Source organism: Zalophus californianus, chromosome 12 (genome assembly GCF_009762305.2).
Source record: "Zalophus californianus isolate mZalCal1 chromosome 12, mZalCal1.pri.v2, whole genome shotgun sequence".
NCBI classification, from domain to species: domain Eukaryota; kingdom Metazoa; phylum Chordata; class Mammalia; order Carnivora; family Otariidae; genus Zalophus; species Zalophus californianus.
Genome location: NC_045606.1, coordinates 24,583,074 through 24,609,356, shown reverse-complemented (window position 1 = coordinate 24,609,356; position 26,283 = coordinate 24,583,074). Strand labels below are relative to the sequence as shown.

Sequence of the window (26,283 nt, the reverse complement as noted above, 5' to 3'; positions counted from 1 at the left end):
GTACCTGCTCATTTTATGGGGGTCAAAACTCATTTGTCCTGCTGTTCAAATATCTAGTCCATTGTGGTCCAGAAAAATAATTTTCACTTAAACATTAAAGTCAGTTCCAGAGTGTAACAAGTTTTCCTGAAAGTAGTGCTGGAAATATATCCCTAATGCCTAGATGTGTAAACTTCTGCTGGCCTAATTCAAACAGCCTTCTTCCACAGAATTGTGAAATAATTTCTTGTAATTATGTTTTGAGACTATCCTAGAGGGAAGAATTCTGAATGTGAGTCAATGTGGAGAGGTCAACAGAATTACTGCCTTTGGGATATTAAGGAAACGCAATGGGAAACAACACCCATTAAAAGGGTAAACTGCGATGAGATAGTTGGTTTATCTCTACCGGTTTTAGAAAATCTGCTGCAGGAAAAGGATAAGACTCATGCCCTTTTACAAACACATCTCTTTGCCTTAAAAGGATGCAGGGATCCTTTTCTGGCAAAAAACTGCTTTGCACTTTGATATTTACGGCTAAGCAAATCCTGAATGCCTTCCAAGAGCTGCCGGTAACAAAATCCTTGGAGCGCACCCTATGAGTTGCTCACTCCACCGCGGACCGCGAAAAGATCAGAGTTAGCGAGCTGGTTCTCTAGCCTGCAGCAGCGCATTCCTGCATCTCCGGGCAGTGTGTCCTGGGGTCGGCCCCGCCCGCCGGCCGGACGGATCGCCGACCGCCCTCGCGGCTCCCTGCCACCCTCTCGCGGGCGTGCTCTGGGTGGGGCCTCGCGGCAGCGGTGATGCGGCGGGTGTGCTGGGCGGGTGAGGCGAGCTGGCTGGGCGGCGCGCCCCGGCAGCCCGAGCCGAGCGCTGCGTCGCTGTAATCGGACACCCGAGCGCTCGCCCCCGGTGCCCGGCCACTTTCCATTCACTCCGAGGTGCTTGATTGAGCGACTCAGGGTAGGTAGGGCTCCGGGTGCCGCGGCACTGCGACGCTGAGGATTCCTTTACAAAGAAACTCAGAGGACCGGGAAGAAAGAATTTCACCGCTGGGACGCTCTAGAAATTAAGGTCTTCTGGGAAAAAGACTAGAGAGACACGCGGAGCCACACCGGTAGCAAACTGATGACTTTTACGTGCTGATCTCTTCCCATCTCGGTAAGCCGCATTCATTATTTTTGGCATTACAAGTTTAGCAAAATACAACTTTTGGTTCTCTGTGTCGACTTTTTACACATCGGTGTGCTCAAGTCTGGACATTTTCTTAAGAGCACATGCAGTTTGTCAGGAAAGTGTTTCCCTTCCTGAGAGCCCTGCTTGAGTTGTTTCTTTAGGTTATGACACCTGCGGAGAGTTTAAAGTTGAGTATTTCACTGCCTTCTAATGCAGGATTGCTCCAGAGGACGTAAGATTCCTTTTCTTACGTGTTATTAGTGTTCCATTAGTAGAAGTGAAAACAAGCAGCATGTCTAAGTGTCTCAGTTAAAGGGAAGTTATAATATACTGGGGGGGGGGGCACGTGTAAGACCCTTCCTTGGCTTTCCGTCACTTCTCATCTCTAGGTAGGCTTGAAACCACATTGCTCTGTATACTCACTTCATTTGACCTGTCATTTCATCTTCACTATTATTCTTTGCAATTTTTAGCATATGTTGCTTTTGGTGAGACATACCAGATAAAATGCTAATAATAGCAATATGTAAAAATGTGTAAATATTATCTGCCTGCTTAATAAAGAGACAAAGATTAGTCATATTTATAGCCTTTTTTTTTTTTAACTATAAAGTCAATAAAACCAGGGAGCAAATTACTAAGGGAAAGTTACCCCATAAAATCAATTTTCTTCTAAGGTAATTTAGGGATGACAAGGTGAAGAGGTTGTGGAAGCAGGAAGAAACTGTTTCGCTTGAAAATTACCAACACAAACATCTCTAGGGTTTCCTCCATCTGTGTGGTAAAAGAGGCAAACAGTTTTGTTTCTATGTCTCATACCATATTACCACCTAGGAAATCAACTGTTTAAAATGTTTAAATTGTTTAAAGTGGCATGTTCAGTTTAACTGTACTTTTTCTTCTGTATTCATGAAGCAGTCTTTTCAATTTTTTCGTGGCATTTCTTTATTGAATAAAAAATGTTAAGATTCTTAAAAGACATATAATAGTGAACATTAGCATTGTTGTAACCGGTAAAAATAAGTTTCTAGATTAAACTCTGTCATTTTATTGTATAATTACATCAGACTCAAAACAATATGATTTCTTTCATGGTCCTGGGTTTATTTTGCATATTGTGGCCACTAGAGCTACTGTAATCTCTAGTTACCCACTACCTGATCTTCCTTGATATTCAGACATTAGTTAATAGCATGTATCGATGTTATAGCTACAGTTTCAAAAGGCAATGCTTTTCTCTCTGATTTATCTTTTGGAATTTTGACAGCCTGCTTTCTGGTTGATTTATTTTAAATATGCATTGAGGGATACATGGTTCACTGGATTGTTCACCACTAAGTCATTGGTTTGAATTTGGCACTAGTCCATGGTTACCTCATCTGCATCGTTTAACAGCTGCATGGTCATCTGTATAAATTGGCAGATAACTAATTTGAGTGATTTCAGTGGTCAGGGATTGAGCACACATATTTATGTGTAGAAACCCCATTTCAGAGATGATTACTTCAAAAGAGCTAATGAGGATGTGAGTGAGTGCACATGAAAGTTCATGTGGCATTTTCCTGCTACTACTATATTTATGGTAAAAAGATAAGTTTTCATCCACTAATACATATTGATAACCATTCTCAAGTCTTTTCAATGTTATGTGATTGTTAGAAGATCAAGTTTAAATATTGGGTTTTCCTTTGGGAACCAATACCTTTTTCCTGGATGCTTTGTTCTGCTTTAATATTAGCATTATTTGCTGAAAGAACAAACAGTTTCTTTTTTCGCAAAGAAATCACAGACACAAATGAATCAAATCCAAATTTTCACATCTAAGAAACAAAGTCAGAGCACCTCCTACTGTTTGCATGACTGTAAAAGTTCAGATAAGTCTTTTGTGAATAAGGTGCTTTGTCTAGATTGCTAGTTTTGTGTGTATCTGTGTGTATGTGTGTGGGTGTGCTTCTAAAATGTTTAATGAAATATAACAAACTTGTTACCTCTCTTTTAAAGGTACTTTCCCTTGGATGTTAACTTACAAATCTGAAGAAATGGCATTCCGGGCAATTTTCGTGTTGGTTGGAGTATTTGTTTGTTCTATCTGTGTAAAAGGATCGTCCCAGCCCCAAGCAAGAGTTTATTTAACATTTGATGGTAAGAAAGTTGATAAATACTCTGGGGAAAATGTCATTTGAAGTCTTCTTTAAAATTTCACATCCGGATCCAAGCATTAATAATAAAGATAGTAAAATATTACCAACTATTGATTAATGTTGAAAATATTTACTGGACTGTTTTTTTTTATGGCATGGCTATTTTAAATTATTGGTTCATAGACAAAAGCCTTCTATTGCATTTGTTTACGAAAATGCTTGAAGTATAATCTGCCCATTTTGAAGTATCTTCTTACTAGGCACCTGGTGTTTGAGAAGCACCCTCTATATGCTAATCCTCATCAGCAGAGAAGTCTGTGAAGGTTTAATTACTTAAAATTTTTCTTAATACATTTTGGTCTTAGCCTCCAAACTGGTTTCTCCATATGTTGTTCTAATGGTGCTTCTTCCATGTCCAAAAGGAGTTCCTGAGATTGGCAAAATCTCCTAATTAATTGAAAAGAATAGTTGGAAATATATTTTTGATTGCTGTTGTGTACAAATATTATCTTCAGAAGCTTAGGAAAATGGATGTGATTTCAAATTTGCACAAACGTAAAAGGTGTAAGACCCTCTGAGGATGGTTTGCAAAATGTATGCATGAGCTTTAATGTAGATGGTTCAAACAACTTACAGATGGATGACTTTGGTCAATCCATGCTAATTGGATAAGAATAAGAAATGGATCAAGAAGATCATCTTGCCAATCAGGGTTATTTGTATTTTTATTACTTCTTTCAACTTACTTTTTGCATAAACCTTAGTATCATTGAGCATATTTTCATTTTACTTGAGAAACAGTATACTCTCAGAACTTTCTATAGCAGAATGTCTTTGAAACGCTTTATTATCTTGAATTTCTAACAGCAGGATGACTGACACTTACCAGTCAAATGGATATCTTTTTTTTTCCTTTCCTCCTTAAGTCACCAAGGGCTTTCCCCAAGGTTATCATAAGCACTGAAAGAGCTTTATTTAAATAGAACATAAAGTGTGTGAACTTCTAATTGCTTCCTTAGCTTCTAATCCAGGTATTCTCCCTTAAAACCCATGGCTGTTCAGTTAAGTTGTAAAGAAAGGAAAAAACAGACCCTTGGAAGTGTCTTTTTTTTTAATTACTGTAACATCTTGTAGTCTACTTACACCTTTTCTTTCAAGTTGAGAACTAGGAAGTATCTAATGAAATGAAAAATAAAGGCATTAGGTAGTAGTACAATTTGTCTCCTCTTTTCTATATTTCTCTCAATATATATAGGAAGATGGAGTGGTCTCATAGATTAGTTATCTAAACCTGTTTTGGTACATCAAAACTAACCAAACTTTTTTTAACCCAAACTTAACTCAAAATGTGTAAATATTAAAAACAAGTGTGTCACTAGAGATAATCCATCAAGTCCATTATTCGAAGACTTTACAGTTTATCTTTTATAGAGGAAATTAAGTAGTATAAATTTTTAAAACCAAACTTCAGTACTAAGTGGGACAGTAACTGCTATGTATAGAGTGACTAGAAGTTATGATGGGCTTTTTAAAATACTCCATGTCTAATGCTCTCAAACTCAAAACAGATTCTTGCAGGATAAGACTTACCTTAATTTATAACATATGTAGAATATAGCATAAGATAAGCTATTGATCTGAGAGTTCTATAGTATTTTATTCTTTCTAGGAAATAATCAGGTAGAATATCACTTAATTTGTTTTAAAGAGATATATCAACAGGGAGAACAAATAATGAAATTCCATAATTTCTAAATTAATAAAAAAATTTCTACAGTGAACTATATTTTAGGCATAGTATCATAGAAAAAATACCTTGGACAAAAATAATTGTTAAAATGTATAAATTTTTAACCATTAGTGCATAGTCATTTTCTTAAGAGATGTAACAGTATATTTGTTTCAGATGCCTTTCCCGAATTTATTTAAAGTTTCTCATTGATTTTATGATGACTTTTCTGTGTATCACAATGAAGAAGTAACTACATTTCTTCCAAAATTATTTAGTCTTGACATTAAAATATAGAACTTTGTACAGGGTTGACACATATATTAATATATATTAATTAAAATATGTATGATATATACTTTCATTTATTTCAAAATTTCTATCACTATTTTTCAGCCAAAACTTATGAGATGGAAAATGATTCTGAGGAAATTCAAATAATATCAGGTTACATCATACAGAAGTCATTTGCATCTTTATATTCTCTCATAATTACCTTGCCTCCTGACTCTTTTGTCTTGAATTCTTTTCCTTCACTATTACTTGGTCTTCTGCCAGTCTCTTTCTGGATGGGACTTCAGAAGAATCCCCTCAGTCTTGTCTTACAGTCTAGTTAACAATCAAAGTCAATTTAAAAATGTGTGAAATAAGAGATCTCTTTTCCCATCCAAGTTTTATCCCTCCTTTTTGTGGTGGAATGATGGAGTGATAACATTTGGGAAACAATGATTTACAGATTTGCCTCCCCTATTGATCTAGTGCAAGGTCAACCAGATGGTCATGTGTCCTATGGGAGAATGTACTTCAGATGTTATTAATTAGTTACATTTGTACAAGCTAAATCTTGCAGGTTAAAGAACTGTGATTCCTATTAGATACTACATTTTGTATTGTTATCATTCTAATTTTATGCCAAGTAGCTTTCCAAATAAATATAAAGTTCATACAAAGACTTTTTGATTAAGTTGAATGTTTACTGAAAAAAAATCCAGTAGTTTGACAGATTCACATATCATAGCATTATTGTCATTGTATTTTTTTCCTCAGAAAATCTTTAGAATCTATAAGGGTCATAAAGAAAGTCAAGGCTACTTATGTACAACAGACAAATTTGTTTTGCTTGTTAATATAGAGGGAAAGCATTGTTGAAATGATTTTGCCTTTATCCAGTAGGGATTTTAGAATGTAGTATTTTACAAAGCCAGGAATAAATACTGTACAATTTTATAAAAGGTATCAGTTGCATGTCATTTTACAAAAAGTTTTTGAGCTTGAGAAGAATGGAAATATTGTCTGTATTTTAGAAGATATAAAATGTGATTCTGAGTTAAATGTGTTAAGTATTGTTTCTGTTTTAAAATGAGGTATATTCTTATAATAAGATTACTTTTTCACTTAGTAATTCAGATTATGAATCTAAGATACTCAATTTATTGGCATGAGGTTGTCTATAATATTACCTTACTAGCCTCACTATGTCTGTAGGATCTGTAGTAATGTTCTTTACTTCATTTATGAAATTGATAATTTGTGTCTACTTCCTTTATGTTCCATGCAGAGATCAGTTTTTTCCTTTTTATTGATCTGTTAAAATAATCAGCTTTTGGTTTTGTTGTTTTTATTATTATTATTATTATTATTATTATTCTGTTTAATATTTCTTTGGTATATGCTCTAAAATGAAATTGTCTTATTTCTTCTTGCTTTGTGTTTAATTTGCTCTTCTTTTTGGAAATTCTTAACATGGAAACATAGGTCACTGATTTGAGAACTTTTTTTCTAATATAACCAGTTATGCTACAAATTTCCCTTGAAATAGTATGTAGCCGTGCTCCACATATTTTGATAAAATGTGTTCTGATTTTCAATCAGTTCAAAATGTCTTCTAATTGCTCCCCTTATTTTTTCTTTTAATCACAAGTTATTTAGAAATATGTTGTGTAATTTGAAGATATTTGTGTATCTTTTATTTATCTTTCTGTTGTAGGTCTTTGTTTCAGTCTCTTGTTGTCAAAGAACATACATAATATGCTTCAGGTTCTCTAAAAACTATTAAAACTCATTTTATGGCACTTACTATAGCCTATATAGAAATTAATGTATATTCTGCTTTTGTCACATGGACTGTTCTATTAATGCCAGTTAGAGTCAATCAGTTGATGATTTGCAATGTTTTCTATATCCTTACTGATTTTCTCTCTACTTGTTCTTTCAATTACTGACAGAAGAAATTGAACTCTCCGTCTATAATTATGGATTTGCCTATTTCTCTTTTCAAAGAGGTCTATCAGGTTTTACTTCATGTTTTTGATTTCTGTTATTAGTTACTGACATATCTCTGATTATCCCTGTAATAATTAGAGTTCTAAAATGTATTTTTGTCTGTATGTAAGATTTCTATCTTTTTGTATAATGAAAAATACCAACAAAACTTTAGTTATAATTAAGTGGGAAAAATGTTTGTCATGATTCTAATGCCCTCTGGGAAGTTTTTATTAAAATATTAGGAAATATGTTTAAACATATATTTTTGATGTTTATGAAAGTGTAAACATTTGATTGGCAGTGTAGTGTCATGAGAACAGCATTTACATGGATTATCAGGATTTTCAAACTTTGGTCCCTTGCTAATTAACCCTGAAACTTTGTTAGGGCCTCAGTTCTCCCAACCAGTTAAAAAATTTGGAGGCTAACTTAACTCTAAGACCTCTTATTACATTTGATGTTTAAACTTAGTTTTGCTTTATAGTATCATCTCCTTTGAGGAAGTCTTCTACAATAATTCCTTTCAGTGCTTTCAAAAACATTTTGTAGGAAGGATTTGGGCAAGGGAAAGAACAAAACTAAACAAACAATTTTTAAAAATTCATGGATTTTGAAGTCATACGGAGGTGGTTTTAAATCATAGTTGCCTGCTACTTTCTAGGGATGCTACATTGGGGTAGTTACCTAATCTTCCTAATGCAGAATTTTATCATCTGTAAAATGGGAATAACACATAGAACTGTTTTGAAAATGAAATGAATTAAGTTTGTAAAATGTGTTGTGTAGTATATAGTGTGCATCTTATTAAAATACACAAAGACTTGTATTAGAGTTAGTATTTATAAATTCTTTTAGGGTAAAATTATGGTCTTCTTTTGTACCATAATTACTTCCACTCCACTTAGTGTAGAGACTGCCATTTGTTATTGTTCAATAAATGTTGAATTAATATACATTTTGATCCTTCTTAACCACTATACCTCCCCAACTGATAGAGCCTTAGTACACTACAACAGTGCTTCAGTGAATCTTGGTTAATTTTTTTTTAGAGATTTTTTATTTATTTATTTGAGAGAGAGAGAATGAGAGATAGAGAGCACGAGAGGGAAGAGGGTCAGAGGGAGAAGCAAACTCCCTGCTGAGCAGGGAGCCCAATGTGGGACTCGATCATGGGACTCCAGGATCATGACCTGAGCCGAAGGCAGTCGCTTAACCAACTGAGCCACCCAGGCGCCCCGAATCTTGGTTAATTTAAAACAATGATAGTTACTAGGTAGAATGCAAAATTTCTTCATCATAGCATTAAGATACAAATACCATGAGAGAAGAATTTTTGTTAATTTTTGCACAGATAGCTTTATACTCATATCCTGGTACATAGCTGATGGTCAAATATTTTCTATCTACTTCCAAACTTTTTCCCACATTATACACTAGAGATTCAAAGTAGTCTGGGAATTCAACTTTTATATTTACTCTTTCCAGTTAATTCTCAAATCTCTTTATCTGTTTTCTTCCCTAAAAGACATTTCATCTCTATAAATTTTAGATGTTTTCTTCCAGAGAGTTTTTTGTGTGTTTTGATTGGAAGCCTAATTTTCTATATTAAAGGGAAGAGACCTCATACATACACATCCTTCCACAGTGTCTTTACTGGTGACCTGTCAAGGATGTTGCCTTAGCATGTCTAGATATGTCTAGACTTTTAAAGTAATGCACAACTGCATTATTTTTTTAAGATTCTATTTTTTAAAAGTCCAATTTTTCATGATAACCTTAATAAGAACCCTACCTGCTTAGTTAACTTCTTATGATTATCATGGCATAGTTCATGGCTTGAAATTGTAGACAACTATTTGCCACTCTTGGGACGTTTAAGAGTACCATAAAACCTCAGGAATGTGGAGGGCATGTAGGATAATTTCTCATCCACTTCTGTACGATGATATGAAATATATCTGTATAAATATACCCATAAAATAAAATACAAATATAAATATATCCATATAAATACCAAATATAGGTCATGTGAATACTCCTAAAGTAATGGCTATTAAATAGTATATTAGATTTTTTCCCCCTTTTCCTTTGATGAGTACATTGAAATTTATTCAGGAATATTTGGTCTTTGGAATACATTTTGTGTACAGAAATTAATAGATCCTAAAGTCAATATTTTAATTGAGACTTATTTATTGAACCAGTTGATCTTACATGAGCTAATGAGTGTTATTAAGTTACTGAAATAGCAAAATTCCTTGCTTGCTTATGTTTAAGATTGGATATCAGCTGCCATTCAGGAGTTAAGTTGTCCAAAATTACACAGTAGTTCCACCTCTGTCTGTTACCATAAAGGCAATAATTCAGCCATGTACATATTTTATCTCTCCAGCACAAACCTCTAAGATATCGTTTTGTTTTTTTTTAAGTAATCCTGGTAAATATTGGATTATCATTTATATTTGCATGTTTTTAGATCTAGAAACAAAATATCCTGAAATAAAGAGGTGGGATGTCCCCACATCCCTCATCACTTTTCTCTTAAATAAAGAAGCCTGGGACACACACACACACACACACACACACACACACACACACACACAACAAAACAAAACAAAATAAAATAAAATAAAGAAGTAGGGTGCACTCGATATCTCATAGACTTCAAAAAGCCTGAATATCATTTTACTGAACAGGCAGCAGTCTGGCTCTACTTCAAATTTTCCTTTGGCTCAAAACTCATAAGTTTTCAAGGTGGCCATGGAACTATATAAAGCACTTACAAAGCTCTGAAAACTCAAAAATAAATTCACCGATACTTAGATGCATGGCAGGAAAGCCTTTTATTTGTGATTGTTATTAATTCTTTGCTTGTGTTCACTAGAACAGTAAAGAGTCCCTACTACTAAACTGGCCCCCACTCCACTGAAGCCTGTGACTAATTGCCTTAAACTCGAAAGGAAAATGACAATTAAAAGATTAAAACTTTATAAAAATTTCTGCTATTTGGATACACTTTTCCTTAGCTTATATTTGCCAGTTTTCCGACTCAGGGTTGACTTTTACATTTACATGTGCATAGCACTGGCTTAAAAACATAAAAATTTCAGCTTGAGTGCTATTGGGAAACAAGTATATGAAGTGTAGAGACTAAACTTGCATAGGATTATCAGTTCTTTCAGTGATTTACTTTGTGATTCTTTTTTGCCTTCTTTCAGTGCTCAATTTTCATTAATAAAATTGTCAAAGACTCCAGGTCATCAATAGTATATAAATGAAAGATGATAGAATTTTACAAAACATCTTTTATCTTTTAATATCTGCCTCATTTGACAAGAAGCTTAATTAAACAACAAATAGAAGGACCCCTGTGAACTAGTGAGCTAAACCCGAAAGCTGATGAATTGTTGTTGGACAATAAACTCAAAATAATAAATTGTCTCTTTATGAACTCTGGTAGCATTAACATTACAAGGCACATTTGTTGAAAACAGTTTGTCTTATGGTTGCCCAAGAGATAAAAATAAAGCCAATTGTTCTTGATATCTCCATTAATCTTGGAGAATGCTCATTCTGGTTGTACTGAATTTTCTGAAATATTTAGTTCTTGGGAAAACTTGTGTTAATGCTCTTTGTTTTAATTCCCCTTCTGATAGTTTCATTTAAATGTCAGTTAAACATCTTTAATAACACCTGCATGTTTAATAAAATCAAACTCAACAAGAAATGCTGCTGTGAGTGAGAAACTCTGCATTCTTTCCCCTGTGAGAGTGTTTTTGAAATCAGGAGGGGATTGATGAATTGTGAGTGGGACATCGCCTAAATCATAAAGTTTTAAGTAGAGTAGCACTAAATTTGTGATATAAAGAGCAAGTTAAAACTGTTATAAATACAATGAGGACAGAAGATGAGAAGAAATTGCTAAGAAATTTTGTATGTCTGTTTTTCCCTGTAATGTATATTGGTATAGGATTCTAGTAGTCAAAATAAAATGAAATCTCTTTCATGGCCTTGAATTAGGGAAGTTTTAAGTAGTGCAAAGAATCTCCCTTGAGAAGTATTAGGATAGAAATACATTACAATGATGTGTTCTTTTACAGATTTTTAGAAAAAAGTTGAAAACTCTTATTTTCTTGTCATGAAAAAGTAATTCTTACCCGCCGTGAGTTTTGTCAGATTCCAATAAGCTTAGTTCTGTTGCCAAAAGATGATGCTGTGATGTTAAGCCGTTTCTAAAGGTACAAGGTTCCTGCAACTACAAAGACAGGATGCTCCAGTGATATGAAATTAAAAGAGTGAGCTTTTGTGCTATGTTTATTCAGTCATCTGACCAAAGCAATTCCTAAAAAAGTGTGTCCTATTCCATGATTATCGATAGATATGTGTAAACAATTACGATCGAACTCTCTGTTGAATGAAGATAGCTCAAGTAATGCTAGATTGCTTAACTAATTAATGTTATTGAAGTATAATTGATACACAATATTAACTTCAGGTGTACAACATAGTGATTCAATAATCCTATATGTTACTCATTGCTCACCATGATAAATGTAGTCACCATTTGTCACCATAAAACGTAATTACAGTATAATAAATATATTATACTCCCTATGCTGTACTTTTCATCTCTGTAACTTGTTTATTTTATAACTAGAAGTTTGTACCTCTTACAAACTTTTGTACCTCTTATTCTGTTTATTTTATCACTAGAAGTTTGTACCTCTTACAAACTTTTGTACCTCTTATTCTGCTGCAGTTCCCAGGCATCATATCATTTTATCTATAAATATTTCAATAAAGTGAGAATCTTTATTTTTATATATAATCACGATTCTGTGAATAATTTTAGTGTGGTGGGCATCTAATTCCTACATATTTTGCTTTCTTAATCCAACAGGGTTCATTACCTCAATTCATTATAGAATTATTTCCTATTTTTCTTTGTGGTGTTTCCTTTTACATCCTTTTTTCCTTCATCTGTTTTGCTCACCCCCCCCACCTTCCTCCTCTCTGGCAGTCACCAGTTCTCTGTATTCATGAGTCTGTTTTTTGTTTGTTTGATCATTTATTTTGTTTTATAGATTGCATGTGTAAGTGAAATAATATGGTATTTGTCTTTTCTGACTTATTTGACTTAACATAATGCCCTCTAAGTCTATTCATGTTGCAAATGGTAAGATTTCATTCCTTTTTATAGCTAAGTAATATTCTCTTGTGTGTTTGTATGTTTGCATATGTGTATGTCTATACGACATCTTCTTTATCCTTTCATTTATTGATGGACACTTAGGTAGCTTCCATATTTTGGCTATTGCAAATAATGTTGCAAGAAACATAGGGGTGCATGTATCTTTTCGAATTAGTGTTTTTGTTCTCTTTGGCTACATATCGAGAAGTGGAATTCCTGGGTCATATGGTATTTCTATTTTTAATTTTTTGATGACCCTCCATACTGTCTTCCCTAGTGGCTGTGCCAATTACAATTCCAGCAGCAGTGCATGAGGTTTCCCTTCTCCACATTCTTGCCAACAGCTGTTATTTCTTGTCTTTCTGATACTAGCCATTCTGACTGGTATAAGGTAATGGCTCATTGTGATTTTGGTTTGTATTTCTGTGATGATTAAGTAATGTTGAGCATCTTTTCGTGTGTCTGTTGGCCATCTGTATGTCTTTGGAGAAATGTCTATCCAGGTCCTCTGCTCATTTTTTATTGGATTTTTTTTTTTTTTTTGGTGTTGAGTTATATGAGTTCTTTATATATTTTGGATATTAAGGTCTTATTGGATATGTCATCCGCAAACATATTCTCCTACTCAGTAGATTGCCTTTCCATTTTGTTGATGGTTTCCTTCATTGTGCAAAAGATTTTGAGTTTGATATGGCCCTCCTTGTTTATTTTTGCTTTTGTTTCCCCTGCCTCAGGAGAAAGATCCAGAAAAATATTGTTAAAATTGATGTCCAGGAGATTACTGCCCATGGTTTCCTCTAGGAATTTTATGGTTTCAGGTCTCACATCTAGTCCTTAATCCATTTTGAGTTTATTTTTGTATATGGTATAAGATAGTGGTCCAATGTCATTCTTTTGCATGTGACTGTCTAGTTTTCCCAACACCATTTATTGAAGATACTGTCTTTTCCCCATTGTATAGTCTTGCTTCCTTTGCGCAGATTATTTGGCGCTGTAAGTATGGGTGTATTTCTATACTCTCTGTCCTGTTCCATTGATTTACGTGTCTGTTTTTGTGCCAGTACCATACTGTCTGTTTTGAAATCTAGATTGTGATACCTTCAGTTTTGTTCTTCCTTTTCAAGACTTCTCTGGTTATTCAGGGTCTTTTGTGGTTCCATACAAATTTTAGGATTATTTGTTCTAGTTCTGTGAAAAATACTATTGGTACTTGATAAGGGATTACATTGAATCTGTAGATTGCTTTAAATAGCTTATTTTAAATTTGTTCACATGTTGATCCAATATTATGTTATTCACATATGTAGATTAAAAATGTATGTTACATAGCTTTCTTTGCAATTTTGATTTTGAAGAATATACCTAGGACTAAAGATATGCATTTTTCCATTCTTTGTAGATGTATGCTACTTTGCCTTCTGTTTTTCCAAAATACTTTTGATAATTTATTTGTATTTATTATAATAATCACTAACATTAATATTGCCTCTGTGCCAGGCATTATTTTTAATTCTGTAAACAACACTGTGAATTAGGCACTATTTTTATCCTCATAAAATGGAGAATCCAAGAAAGTAACTTGCCTGAGGTCACAGGGATGGAAAAGGACACACACATACACAAAAAAAGAACACATCAGTCAGACTCCAGAGCCAGAGCCACTTTGGTAGATGATGCTAGAATTAGTTTTAAGACTCACAAAATCACAATGAAACTAACTTTATCATGTTAAAGGTGTCACAATAGACTTCTGCTTTTTCTCTTAGAATATCATTCCTTCCTGAAAATAGAGGAAATAAAATTCATTCTCTGTACCATCCCTAATTATCCCTTCAGTTTTGGATTCATCAAGGTGAGGATGAGGGAATTACTCCTGTGGCACATGCTTCTTTCATTGCGGTAGGTAAGGTCTCCCTTTGTGGCTATGGGAGCAAGTCTGAGCTCAGACAAAGGATAACTATAGGGAAATTTATTATTCATTCCCTTCAGCTGACCGTGCAAATTTATCAGAGTAGTGTCTTCATAAGTTCAATAGAGCCTACATTTTCTCTTAAAAAAATGATGCAAACGTTCTTTTTTATGGATACCATTGCAGCCTCCACTAAAGAGAGCACTGAGATGCTCAATTTTTCCGTTTCCTAAATATCTTTTATATGATAAGATATAAAAAACTATCATTTTGGTTTTAGTTCCATTACTGTCAAAAATAAAAGCATTGAGAAAGAGAACTGTAAGCTTTGGGCAATTTCCAGCACTCTTTGGCCTTCTGCACTTTCATTTATATGTCCCTGAGGATCACCATTGTTAATGAAAACAAATTTAAAAGCAAGGAACAGAAAAGTTAGACATTTTCTGCCACAGAGTATGAGTTGGCAAGAAGGGCACATAAAAGGCAGAGCTGAGTGCTGAGCCACAGTGTGCTATTTTAGGGCAGTGCTCTCCCTGAAACAATGTGCTGAGATGCAAAAGATGGAGAGTTCATCCTACATTTCCAAGGTGCATGCTTCTCCAAAACGATCACTTCAACCTTCCCTCCTTATTCAGTGGGAATTAACTGCCTTTGAGAACTCAGTTGTGAAATGTTACTGTTGCAGAGTGCTTTTCACTTTTTGGAGATTTCCACTTGTTATGTCATTTGTTACAGAATGCCTATGAAGTAGTTAGGCATGAAGGCCCAGAGAGGGTAAGGACCTCCAGCCCGATGGTGGCAGAGGCACGACTAGAGGAAATGGTATAAGAAGAGAAATATCAATTATAGCTGTGCTTGTAGAGAATTCTGCAAATGTATATTGTAAAATCTTCAGAAATACCAAGCCGTTAATAGGAATTTTAACAGATTTGCCTCATGTGATTTGCTACCCAAAGTATGTGTAACATGGTACCTTTAAGTCCCTAAATTTTCAGTTAACTACTTTTTTTTTTTGTTAGCAATAATTTGTGGATTATTATGTCAAAATTTAAATATACTTAACACTATATTAGAAATGTTTCTGAATTCTCTTTGGAAAGAATGAGGCTATACATAAATATCAAAAATTCATATTTTTATTTGTGTCTAATTCATGTTAAATTAATAAACATATTGCCTTTCCCCAATTACAACTCCCATAGTCAGGAGTTTTGATTGTTGTGCTGTGTACACCAGGATACCATTTTCCTCTTTGTCAACCCCTAGAATAGAGTATTCTACTCTTTCCATTTATGTATTACCTTAGAAGGAAAACAATCATTAAAGTAATCTTATGTCCTAGTTTGAAGTGATGTCAGTGCAAATGCCTAATATTCTTGCCTTTCTCAATTTTAGCACTTGCCAGCATTTAAGATTCTTGATTAAAAAGTGTGAAATATTCTACCTAATTAATTCCTAATTTGCTACCTCACTGAAACGATTTTTCAATGAGCAGGTGCCAGAGTTTGAATATCAGATTGTTCGTATTTAATCTTCTATATAATGTAATGGCTAGTGTCAAGTCTCTAGTTTCTATGGACTTGATAGACCAAAGGAGTCAAAGCAATATAATTTTGCAACAGATAATTGCTGTTCCTCTAGGAGGAGGGTCAGACTGCTGATCTCATCAAAACAAAACAAAACAAAACAAAACAAAACACCTTGATTCTCTGCAGGAGTAATAGCACTAAAGAAGCAGTTGCTAAATTCTTCATGAAAAACATCTTATTTCTTTATCATGGTGTTTCACTTCCTAAAGATACAATCAGTTATGGAGAGGGGATGTATGTCTGAGTAAAAATAAATGTACTATCTATATACACACACATACATGCGTACACATACCCTGTGAGTAAAGATCTGTTGTGTTTCACTACCGATTAGGTCTTTCCTGAGTGTATACTGTCTTGTAAATGCACAAAACAAAAATTGAAAAGTTAGAAGAAAAGCTCTTGCATTCCTGGTATCGTTTTTAATGTATTATTTATGTTTTCTTATGTTCAAGTTTCAAATACCGCAAATTTATATTCATATAGTAATTGGGTGATTAGCTTGGCAAACCCTTTAGTTCTTAACATATTACTGCAACCCAGATGTACATAGAGTAACAGCTCAGTGCAAGTGAGCTGAGGTGCAGAGCAAGAAACTCTAGTAACTTCTGTCTTTGAGCCTTGCCTCCTTCCCATCACTGATGGTTAGTAATGGTGAGAACAAAGGGACTTGCTGAACCTGCCAGAAGGAGGTAATCCATTGTTACTAAAGATAACAGGAACAGGAACCTAAAGGGAATGAATGGGGCAAATCGTATGGGAAGACACCGCAAATACCTAAATTTGTTCCCTACACTTGCTGCTTTTACAGCCAGTGAAGTCTTGCAGCCCAAGTTGCTCGTGTTACTATAGTTAGCATGAATTGCCAAGGAGTTAGCAGATTTCCAGTTATAGCATATGAAACATAATCTTTCTTTATGTGCTTTGTTTTCTAAAATCTTCATTTCAGAAAATTTAGATTAGAAAAGACCTCTTCTCGTCTATAAACAGACATCATTTTGTACAAACTGTGTGAGGTGCACCAAGCTGGTGCTTCATTCATTACTGAAATTTGATAGTGGACACAAGTCTGAAGATTTTGACTGTACTAACAAAATTAGAAACCGAGAGTAAAGGGAGTCCAGTACCCTGATATTACTGACCTTCCTTATTTGGCTCAGGTAGAAGGGGGTATGTGTGGCCACCGTTCTCTCAAGTGTTAGAGACCATTACATGTAAAAACACAATTCCAAAAGAACTGCCATTCTTAACACAGGGACCTTTTGTTTAATGAAAAGTGAATAGCACCAAAGTGATTATAAAATGGACTTGTATAAACTAAATAACATTTGTATTGAATTTCTTTATGAAATTAGAGTAATGTTTCTAGGTATACAAATCATTCAATACACTGGCTTGAAAAACTTTCAATAAAGAAATTTAAGAATGATAACCAGGCATGTAGAAATTCTGATAATATGATGCACTGAATATTTTGGAGCTCTTTTTATAACTTTCCAGCCTCTTAAATACACACTAGTTGTTATAATTCAAGCAAAAACAAAACCTCATAACTTATTGGACTTATTGGATAATTTATTTTGGGTCAGTTGCCAGTAAGAGCCTTAAACATTCTCTAAACATTATCAACCTAGCTCTGTTTTTACACGTAACTCTTATTAGTAATAATGACGCAAACAGTGGGAAGAAATTGGAGTCTCATTGGTATCATATACAAATCTGGGTTTAAATAGAAGCCCTCTTTCTTGCATCAAAAGCTTCCAACTTTTGCTGGTCCATCCAGCTAGATTGTTGCTACATAAATTCAGACTCATGAGCTATTTTTTTTTCTTCCCTGAACAGTAATACTCACAACATTCCAAGAGACCAGAACATTAAGCCGGAATAAAACAATGAGTGTATTGTCATCACCAAAAGGAACATTTTGAATTTTATTAGAAGAAATCAATTAAGATGTTATTTTCAAGCACAGGGCTTGGCATGGCTTCAGAAAGTTACTTCCTGGAATCGGGCAGGGGTTTAGCTGGCACAGAGAGAAGATCTTTAGCTTAACGTCTTGACAGCTTTAATGCACATGCAACTGGAATTTTTTTTCTTTAAGCTGATTCTCTTAAAAGCATGCTTCCTGCCACTGTTCAACATAATTGCACCAATTCCATTTTCCATTAGTACTCAAAACCTGCTAATATGACTGGAGTTGTAAAACCTTTGTGTGAAAATCTAATTATGCATCTTTTTTTTTTTTCTGGAGGATCTTATAATGCATATGTTGTATGCAGTTGTATGTTTTTTATTTTCATATCTAAAGTAGGATAAGCAAAGAGATCTTTATGCCAGTGTTATATATTTTGGTTATTCGTTTAATTGTATCAACAATAGTGGTGTAAACAATTTTCTATTACAGGAGGAAAAGAACATTCAATAGGCTATATTTTGTTGAAGAAGAAAGAGCACTTATATGTGTATTAATAAAATATGCTCATTTCAGGTGAAAGGAAAGGATTGCTTCTCTCCCCATTTATGCCTGTAATAGCTATGTCTCTTATAATTTATTTATTTTCAGCAGTTTGCCTTTATAGAATCTTGTATGATCATCTGCATTGGTTTAGTTCATCTCATATCTGTCTACTTTTCTGATATGTATTTGACACTTTCCTATACATGCACAGTTATGTATAGAAATTTCAGATATTACCTTAGAAATTTAAAGTGTAAAATACACTCATCCAGCAGTTTATCACCTTGTGTTTGTTTTCCTCACGTCCCCTCTTTGGTTTTTCTTCTTCCTTAATTGAAGTGAGAAAAAGATTGTCAAAGTTAACCTGAAATTATTCACAAAATGGTGAAAGCTTCAAAGCCCAGGTGCTGATGGAATGTGTAGCAGGAACGGAGTTAAAGGTGGCCTAGAGTTAAGGTGTTTCATTTATTTATGCTTTGGAAATGAAGTTCAGTGTCCTCAGCACTTAGGTGAAATGATCTTTAAAACAAATAACCATCTTTGGTTTCCAATTTTTACAATAAATTTTTGATACTAAAATAGAGTTTTAAAACGTTTTCTAAAATTGCTTTTGGGCAAAAAAAATATTGGATTTTTTTTTTATAACTAAAGATAAATTTGATGAGGTCCTTCAATAGCTTAGATCTCTTTTGAGGTATACAAGTATCTTTATTAATTGCCAACAGTACAGATTTTGTTCACTTTAAAGTGAAAGCTGGGAAATCTGGTTAGAATTGATTGTTGGCAAATTAAGGGTCAATATGAGAAAAAGCTTTTAGGCTTTTTATAAACGATGTTGTGTCCATCTGTTTCTTATTCCTTTGTTCCCCATTTATCCTCCCTACTTGAGATAGATTCCATTAATACATCATTTAAATTAAAAAAAAAAAAAGACCCAAAGAACTGCATTGAATTCCAGGAATATTTTAGAGTGCCCACCTTGTGCGATGTTGTGTGCTACCTCTTTCAGTACAAAAAGAAGGATGGCATGAATCCTGTCCTTGGTGACCACCTGTTCTAGTCAGCAGGATATGCCAACTACATAAAGAACTATTATACCAGGTGCACCAGGCCATAAAAGAGGCACAAACAACTCATAGAAGAGGTCAGTTTTGAAATAAAAACATTACCTTAAATTGGTTTAGATATTTATTGGCTTTAAACCCATTGTAGGCATTAATCATTCTGCTAACAGGGTTTAGAATTTTTATCATGGTTATAAACTAGATTGAGAGGGGAGTTCAGTTGGAATGCCAAAGAAGAGGCATTTGCACTTGAGGAAAGGTCCCCAAGCCTCTGAGGGAAAGCACTTTTGCTGGGTTTTCTTTTGTTTTGTTTTATTGAGCTCCAAATTCCCAGCAGTGTCTGTAACTATGCAGAATCATTATCATTGCTGACTGATCAATTGACTAACAACTTGACTCCAGTTTGCCAAATTGTCTTTAAATACCCTGCATTGAAAATCCTAAACTGTATATAGTGGTGGTAGCGATGGGGAACTGGTTTTATCCTCTCCGTTTCTAGATTTCCAAATCTCTTGTTTGCTTACTCTCCAACTCATGTGTGCACGCTCTCTGTGCTCTCTCTCCTTCTCTCCTTCCCTCCCTCTCCTCCCTGTCCCCCACATTCTCAGCCATATTTGAGGGATAGAGCAAAGGCATGAAGGAGCCAGACCCGAGGTTCAAAATGATTAGGTCTTCAGAAACATCTTCCATGCCCCAAAATGAATTCCATACCAGAGGTCATTCTCTGAGCTTTCATTCTCATCCCCAGTTTGCCACTACTTCATCATAAGGCTACAAGACAGAAGAAATTAAGCCAGGGGGAAAAAAAAAATCAATAATTCTGAGTTTTGGGAATGATGGCTTGGGTTAAACCTAAGACCTCAGAACAGTGATTCTCAACATTGTCTACACATTAGAGTCATCTGGGAGCTTTAAAATCCTGATGCCCAGACTACACCCAGAGCAATTATGTCAGTATATCTAGGAATGAGGCATAGTATTTTTAAGATACTCCAGGCGATTCCAGTCTTCAGTCATGTTAGGAATTACTGTCCCCAAATCCCTAAATTTCACTTTCTGTGAGAGAACATGAAATCTCGGAGGAATTTTTAACAATGAAAGAGCTGTATTCAACCTATTGCTCTAATGGTGTCCAGGATAGCGCTAAACAGTAAATTTTAGCTCCTTTACTCAGCAATTAGGATTTTCAATGCCAGAGAAATCGTCATTACTGTAGCCATAATGCAGCTTGAGTGTTGACAACCCATTAAGAGTGAACAGATACCCTTCACTTAACTTCTATGTGAAATGTGAAGATCCATTTCAAAGCCACGACCTAGAAAATTATGTTCTATTTTTATTTCCTTTATATTTTGAAATGTGGGGACATCTCAGTGAGGTTCTTGACAACCTAAGCTAGGTCTTGATTTACGTTACATCACTGGTCCGAGTCTGCTGCTAAGAAAATTAAATAAAAGTTTGTGCAATTGATACTCTTTCCTAGACAATTTCATTTGTATGTACTTTGTGTCTGATTGTGGGATAACAGACCCTCCAGAAGGTGAAGAGCTTACAGATAGTAGTGGTAGAGGTAGGGAGAGTGGGGGTAGACATAACATAGGGAAGGTTTCGTCTCAAGAAAAAAAAAAAAGTATGTCACCTATGCAGTGGGAACAGGTTCTGTTCTTTTTTCCTGTATCCTTCTTTTCCAGCCTCTTCAATACCATGATGCATAATAGATGCTTAATAAATACTTGAAAATCAAAGAACAAATGAATTATATTTGCACTAGCAATGTAGAGTACTGGAGGGGAGCAGGAGTAGGTTAAAAAGCACAAAAATAGTGAATCAAACTTTGTCTGGCTCTGAGTTCCAGGATCACAAAGGGCCAGTGATTCAGAGAGACCTTTCTTAATATGCTTTTAACCTTCTTCTTAGAGAATTACCTTGGTTTAGGTCTCTGAGCTTAGCAGTGTCATCCTATTATTGTTATGTGGGCAGAAAAGACATGGCTTTTATTAGTTAATGAAACCTGTATACTTACAAATCAGATTTCTGGAGTAAAATACCCTGTGTAAGGGTAATGCGAGAGAAATAAACAAAGCGATGTTGTAAGCAGGTGAGTAAACAGAACACAAAACCGAGTGCTTGGAGCCTTTGAAGAGTCAGTATTGACTATAAAGGATAATGTCATATTTACTTGGTTATATTAAAACAACATGAATTAAAAACTTGGCCATTCTCAAGAGCTTTATGGTGTATGTTTCAATGTACCAATATGATGTCTTTCATTAGAGGGGAAAAAACTGTTTTTGTGGAAGATAGAAGTTTAACACCTTGAAGTGCATAGTATACATAAAATGGGCAAATTCTGGAAAACACAGTTTGCTCATTGGATGCAGTTCATGAAGGAGAAGAAAATTAGCTAGTTATTGAGTGAAACAGCAAACGGTGTTCTAGGACATTGTGTGTTTTTAGGATTCCAGTCACATCAAACTAAGATTTTTTTTTTCCTAAGCTTCCATTTATAACTTTATTGACTGATCTTTAATGGAAAGATATATATTTTGCCTTTAAAAGAAATGATTAGATGTGGTGTGCTCCTATTATTTAGGACTTGGTAGCAAGTCTTGGGAAGTATATAAACAAACAAAGTAAATGAAGAACTGACAAATAACTAATAAAGGCTTAAAATATTTCCAGGAATAAAATACCAATATCTGGCTTCATAAACTTTATGACTGCAACTCAGTGTATCAAAATGCAAATTTCACAAATGGAAAATACTTTTGTAAAATACTAAATTAGCCACATTGGTTAATTTTAGTGTCATGAGTCAAAGGAATATTTCCCTTATCATGTATTTGTTTGAGAGTATCATTGATAAAACTCAAGTCATCATTTAATTCTAACATGACAAATGGAAAAATTGCTTGACTTTTAAAATAATATTCAGGTTCCTAATATATTTCTGGAGTTCATCCACTAAAATGAAGTGCAGTAATTCCTTGTACCACCCTCTTTAACAGGCAAAACTGTGACTCATTTCCCCCACCCAATTACACCAGATTGTTTAGTGCAGTGTACAAAATGAGGTGTTATAGCTCAGCATTTCCCAGCTTATTTTTAAGCCACTTAGGTAATATATCCAACATCTTCTCTTCCAGGGAACACATACTAAAATACAAATTATCCATTTTTCCATATTTCATTCTTGGGTCTGTGCTATCTCAGTAGTAAAGAGGAAAAACGTGATGGAGAATTTATAGGACAGTGCAATGAACTAGTCATGGAAGAACTATATTTTATGCACTCACTTGTTATGTAGAAGGATTTTATTTACTTAAATTTAATGGACGATTCACAGGACAATTGTGAATAGGCCCTCCTCACGATTACCTTTGCTTCGTTTAAACCAAAATGGAACAACCGTTTCTATTTTGTACACTCTATAGCTAAGGCAAATAGGTCAGGCTTAGGAGCACAGTGCCTGGGTTTGAAATATTTCTCCACCAGTTAGGAGCCATGTAACTCATGGCAATTCCCTCAACTTCCCTGGACTTCATTTACTAGGCTATAAAGTAAGGATAAATTAGTTCTTACCTAATACTTTCATCATGAATATTAAATGTGGTAATGTATGTAAAACATTTAGCAAGACATGACACAGTAAAAATACACTAAATGTTAGATGTTATTTTTATGATTTTGCATAAAGCCAAGGGAATTACAAGATGACTAGGATACACTCCATGCCCTTAAGAAATATATTGTCTGTGTATATTAAGAAACATCATTCTAGAGGTGGAAAACTTGTGGGTCACTGGCCTAAAAAAGAATGTTCTTGGCGCCATAATATTTAAAAATGAATTAGCTGCTAACATTTAAGACTCAGATTTTTGTTGATGGTGTGTATTTCTCATTGCTCTTGAGAAGTCAGAGGATCTAGGAAGGATAGATGGGGGACTGAGTAGGGCTGTCCCCTTCTAGCCTGGTTTCCTTTCATTTATATTCACCTGTCTAAACCTTGCCAGCATGAAGTTTTCTACTCTTGGTCTAGAGTTGGGCACAATGACGGATAAAAACTCATTTATGGTTAAAGCAAGAGGTCATAGAAGAATGCTGTCTCTTTGGTGGCATTAGGGCATAAAAGAGAAAAAAATAGAACTCTTTCAAGGATATGTAATTAGAAAAAAAGGAAATAAAAATAACAAAACAAGGTTTATATCGTATCTTTCTAAAAAAAATATACACCATGTTCATGATATTGAACATGAATAGAACCAAATTGAACAGAATAATACATTTACTTTTGTCCTTATGAAAATATTAGTTATGAGAAAGTAAGTTGTGAAAGAGCGTGTAAGAAAGTTTAGTGAATGGAATCAAAAACAGCACTTCTTTTTTCATAAATATGTAGGTATGTGAGCATATATTGAGGTTTGCATGAAGACACAAACTGTCCATACAATAACATAGGCTATGTTGACAGACTTTGGGATAGAATTTATCAAGGCACTAAAATCAGCAGAAGTTAGAGAAGGTTTGGTTAGGCTGTGATTAGTGATGTGATCATATAGCCTGTTATTTTGTGCCTAAAAAAAGTTCATAAAACTTTTTATTCAATCATTTCATTGAAGATCTAGTGTCAGATATCCTAGGTTCGTACGTATTTATTTAAGGAAAGAGGGATCTTACGTTAAGTATTCTGATACTCAACACAGTGTTATTATGGAAGTCTGATTCCCAAGTACTGTGAGCTGCAGGACTGATGTGATTTGGTTCTGCCCATATTTTGCTAAATATTGACAAAACATTGCCCGAAGCATATATATACTATTAGTATAATAATTCTTGTTTTATTATTATGATACATATCTATCTCTTTGTTTCTATTATTATACACTGAGCTCAATGTTACTCATCTTTAATAAGAATTGTTTCAGATTGAGTCCTTGGGTTCATATACTTTTCATTTTTTAAATCTGGGAAATTATTTAGAAAAAACAAATCTTCTGGATATGGTCTCCATAAACTACATCTAAATTCTCTCTTGTTATTCTTTGTGTCAATTCTTATTGACAATTACATCAAGAGGTAAGTACAAAGAAAAAAATATTTCCAAGTTCATAAAGAGTTTAGAAATTTTTACTGTGTATTCACTCAACATGGTTATGACCCATTGTTCTATACTATCTGACTGTTCTATCAATTAATAAAGGTACTGAATAGCAAATTAAAAAGAAAATTAATTTAAAAGTTGTAGTTAAACCAAGTAACACAGTAGCCTTAATCTTTATTTTTTTTATTATGTTATGTTAACCACCATACATTACATCGTTAGTTTTTGATGTAGTGTTCCATGATTCATTGTTTGCGCGTAACACCCAGTGCTCCACGCAGAACGTGCCCTCATTAGTACCCATCACCATAGCCTTAGTCTTTAAACTGTAAATTCAACCTTCTCCTTAATCTTCTTTGACTGAATTTCCATTCAATTCTTTGTTTTCCCCCGTATCCAATCTTCCACTCAGTTAAACAGCTTCAGACTGTATTCCAGCAGCTTTCCTCAGCTGGCTACCTTTCCGCTCTTCAAGTTCCTGACTCTCACTCTTTCCTCTTCTGCACCTCTGAGCACTCTTTTCCGTCTCTGTGCCCTGCCATGCACACCTTCTCTTGTTTTCATTTATCCTTCCCTTCAAATTGAGGCCAGAATTGACCACAGTTCTGAAGACTGTGGTCTTCACCAAGCAGCCCTTTTACTGCTAGTCATCTCCTACGGTCCCCAACCTTAAAAGAAGACATTTCTTCCCTCCAGGGATCTACTTACCCCACAAGGAGCAAAAGAAAAGAATATTGAGTTTTAATGGACTTTCTGTTCTTTGTTTTAATGGAAATTTCCCAATTTAATATTTCTGGTCACTGCCCTACAACCCCATACACTGCCCCACAGTCCAGGAGACAAGAATGAATAATTTTGTCATTCTCATTCATTTTAGATCCTTATTTTTCTAATAATTACTTGAAGAAAATTAGGGGGAGAAGAAGTGACCAGAATTGCTAACTTTCAGAACCAGTAGGCCACTGGATCAGGCAGGCCACACAAGCTGCCGGACAGTTTCCCCAGCCCCATGCTGTCCTCAGGGGTCTCTGTGACTCTCTCCCTCCCCTCTCCCTCCCAGGGTGGCGCTCCCAAGAGCCTACCACGCTGCCATACACAGTCTCATCAGCTTTCCTTTACTGGGAGGTTGATTCAAGAAGAAGCAGAATATTTAAAAAAAGCTGGCACAGAAGGAAGAGAAGCTAAGATGTAGGTTAGCCGAGTTGCAAGATGGCAAGACTAGAGTAGGGCCCAGCAGACAATCCTGCGACAGCCACTTCTGAAGGAACAACCCCTATGGTTGAACGAGGGTCATTTGAGAGCCTGTCTGACTATTGGAGCTGAGGTTTAGTTCACTATTATTAGGCTGATCTAGGTGGCTGCTAAGATGACTTTTTGTTTCCCTTTTTATCCTTTTATTTATTTATTTTATTTTTTAAATGTAGACCCTTTTACAGAAGGTAACTTGAGGTGGACCTGCTCTTGATAATAGGTGTATGATTGAGACTTGGTTAATTGACAGCATCAGGAGACAGTAAAATGAAGAATTCCCACAGTTGGAATGACTAAAGGTTAGATGACAAGAGCTTTTACTGTTACTTTGATTTGACACAAATGATGACACCAGTGGGTACCCTGAGTAATCACTTTTAGATGCTGATTTGATTGTAGTTTGAAACATTTTCAAGTTCTCTACAGTTGC

The 26,283-nt window shown here is 34.8% G+C and overlaps 1 protein-coding gene across 3 annotated transcripts in view; it reads left to right on the top strand.

The window, feature by feature from the left end:
- Positions 1–834: 834 nt before the first annotated feature.
- The window catches only part of SEMA3C (semaphorin 3C), a 179,233-nt gene continuing 153,784 nt past the window's right edge, over positions 835–26,283 (top strand). For 2 of the 3 annotated variants that reach the window (XM_027574510.2, XM_027574511.2), the window contains exons 1-2: positions 838–1,140; positions 3,157–3,297. Coding sequence is in view for 1 of the 3 variants with exons in the window: in XM_027574509.2 (XP_027430310.2) it covers positions 3,171–3,297 (127 nt within the window). In the remaining 2 variants the exon portion in view is untranslated. Of the gene's footprint in view, positions 1,141–3,156; positions 3,298–26,283 lie in introns of all 3 variants that reach the window. The other variant, XM_027574509.2, reaches the window with a different exon arrangement.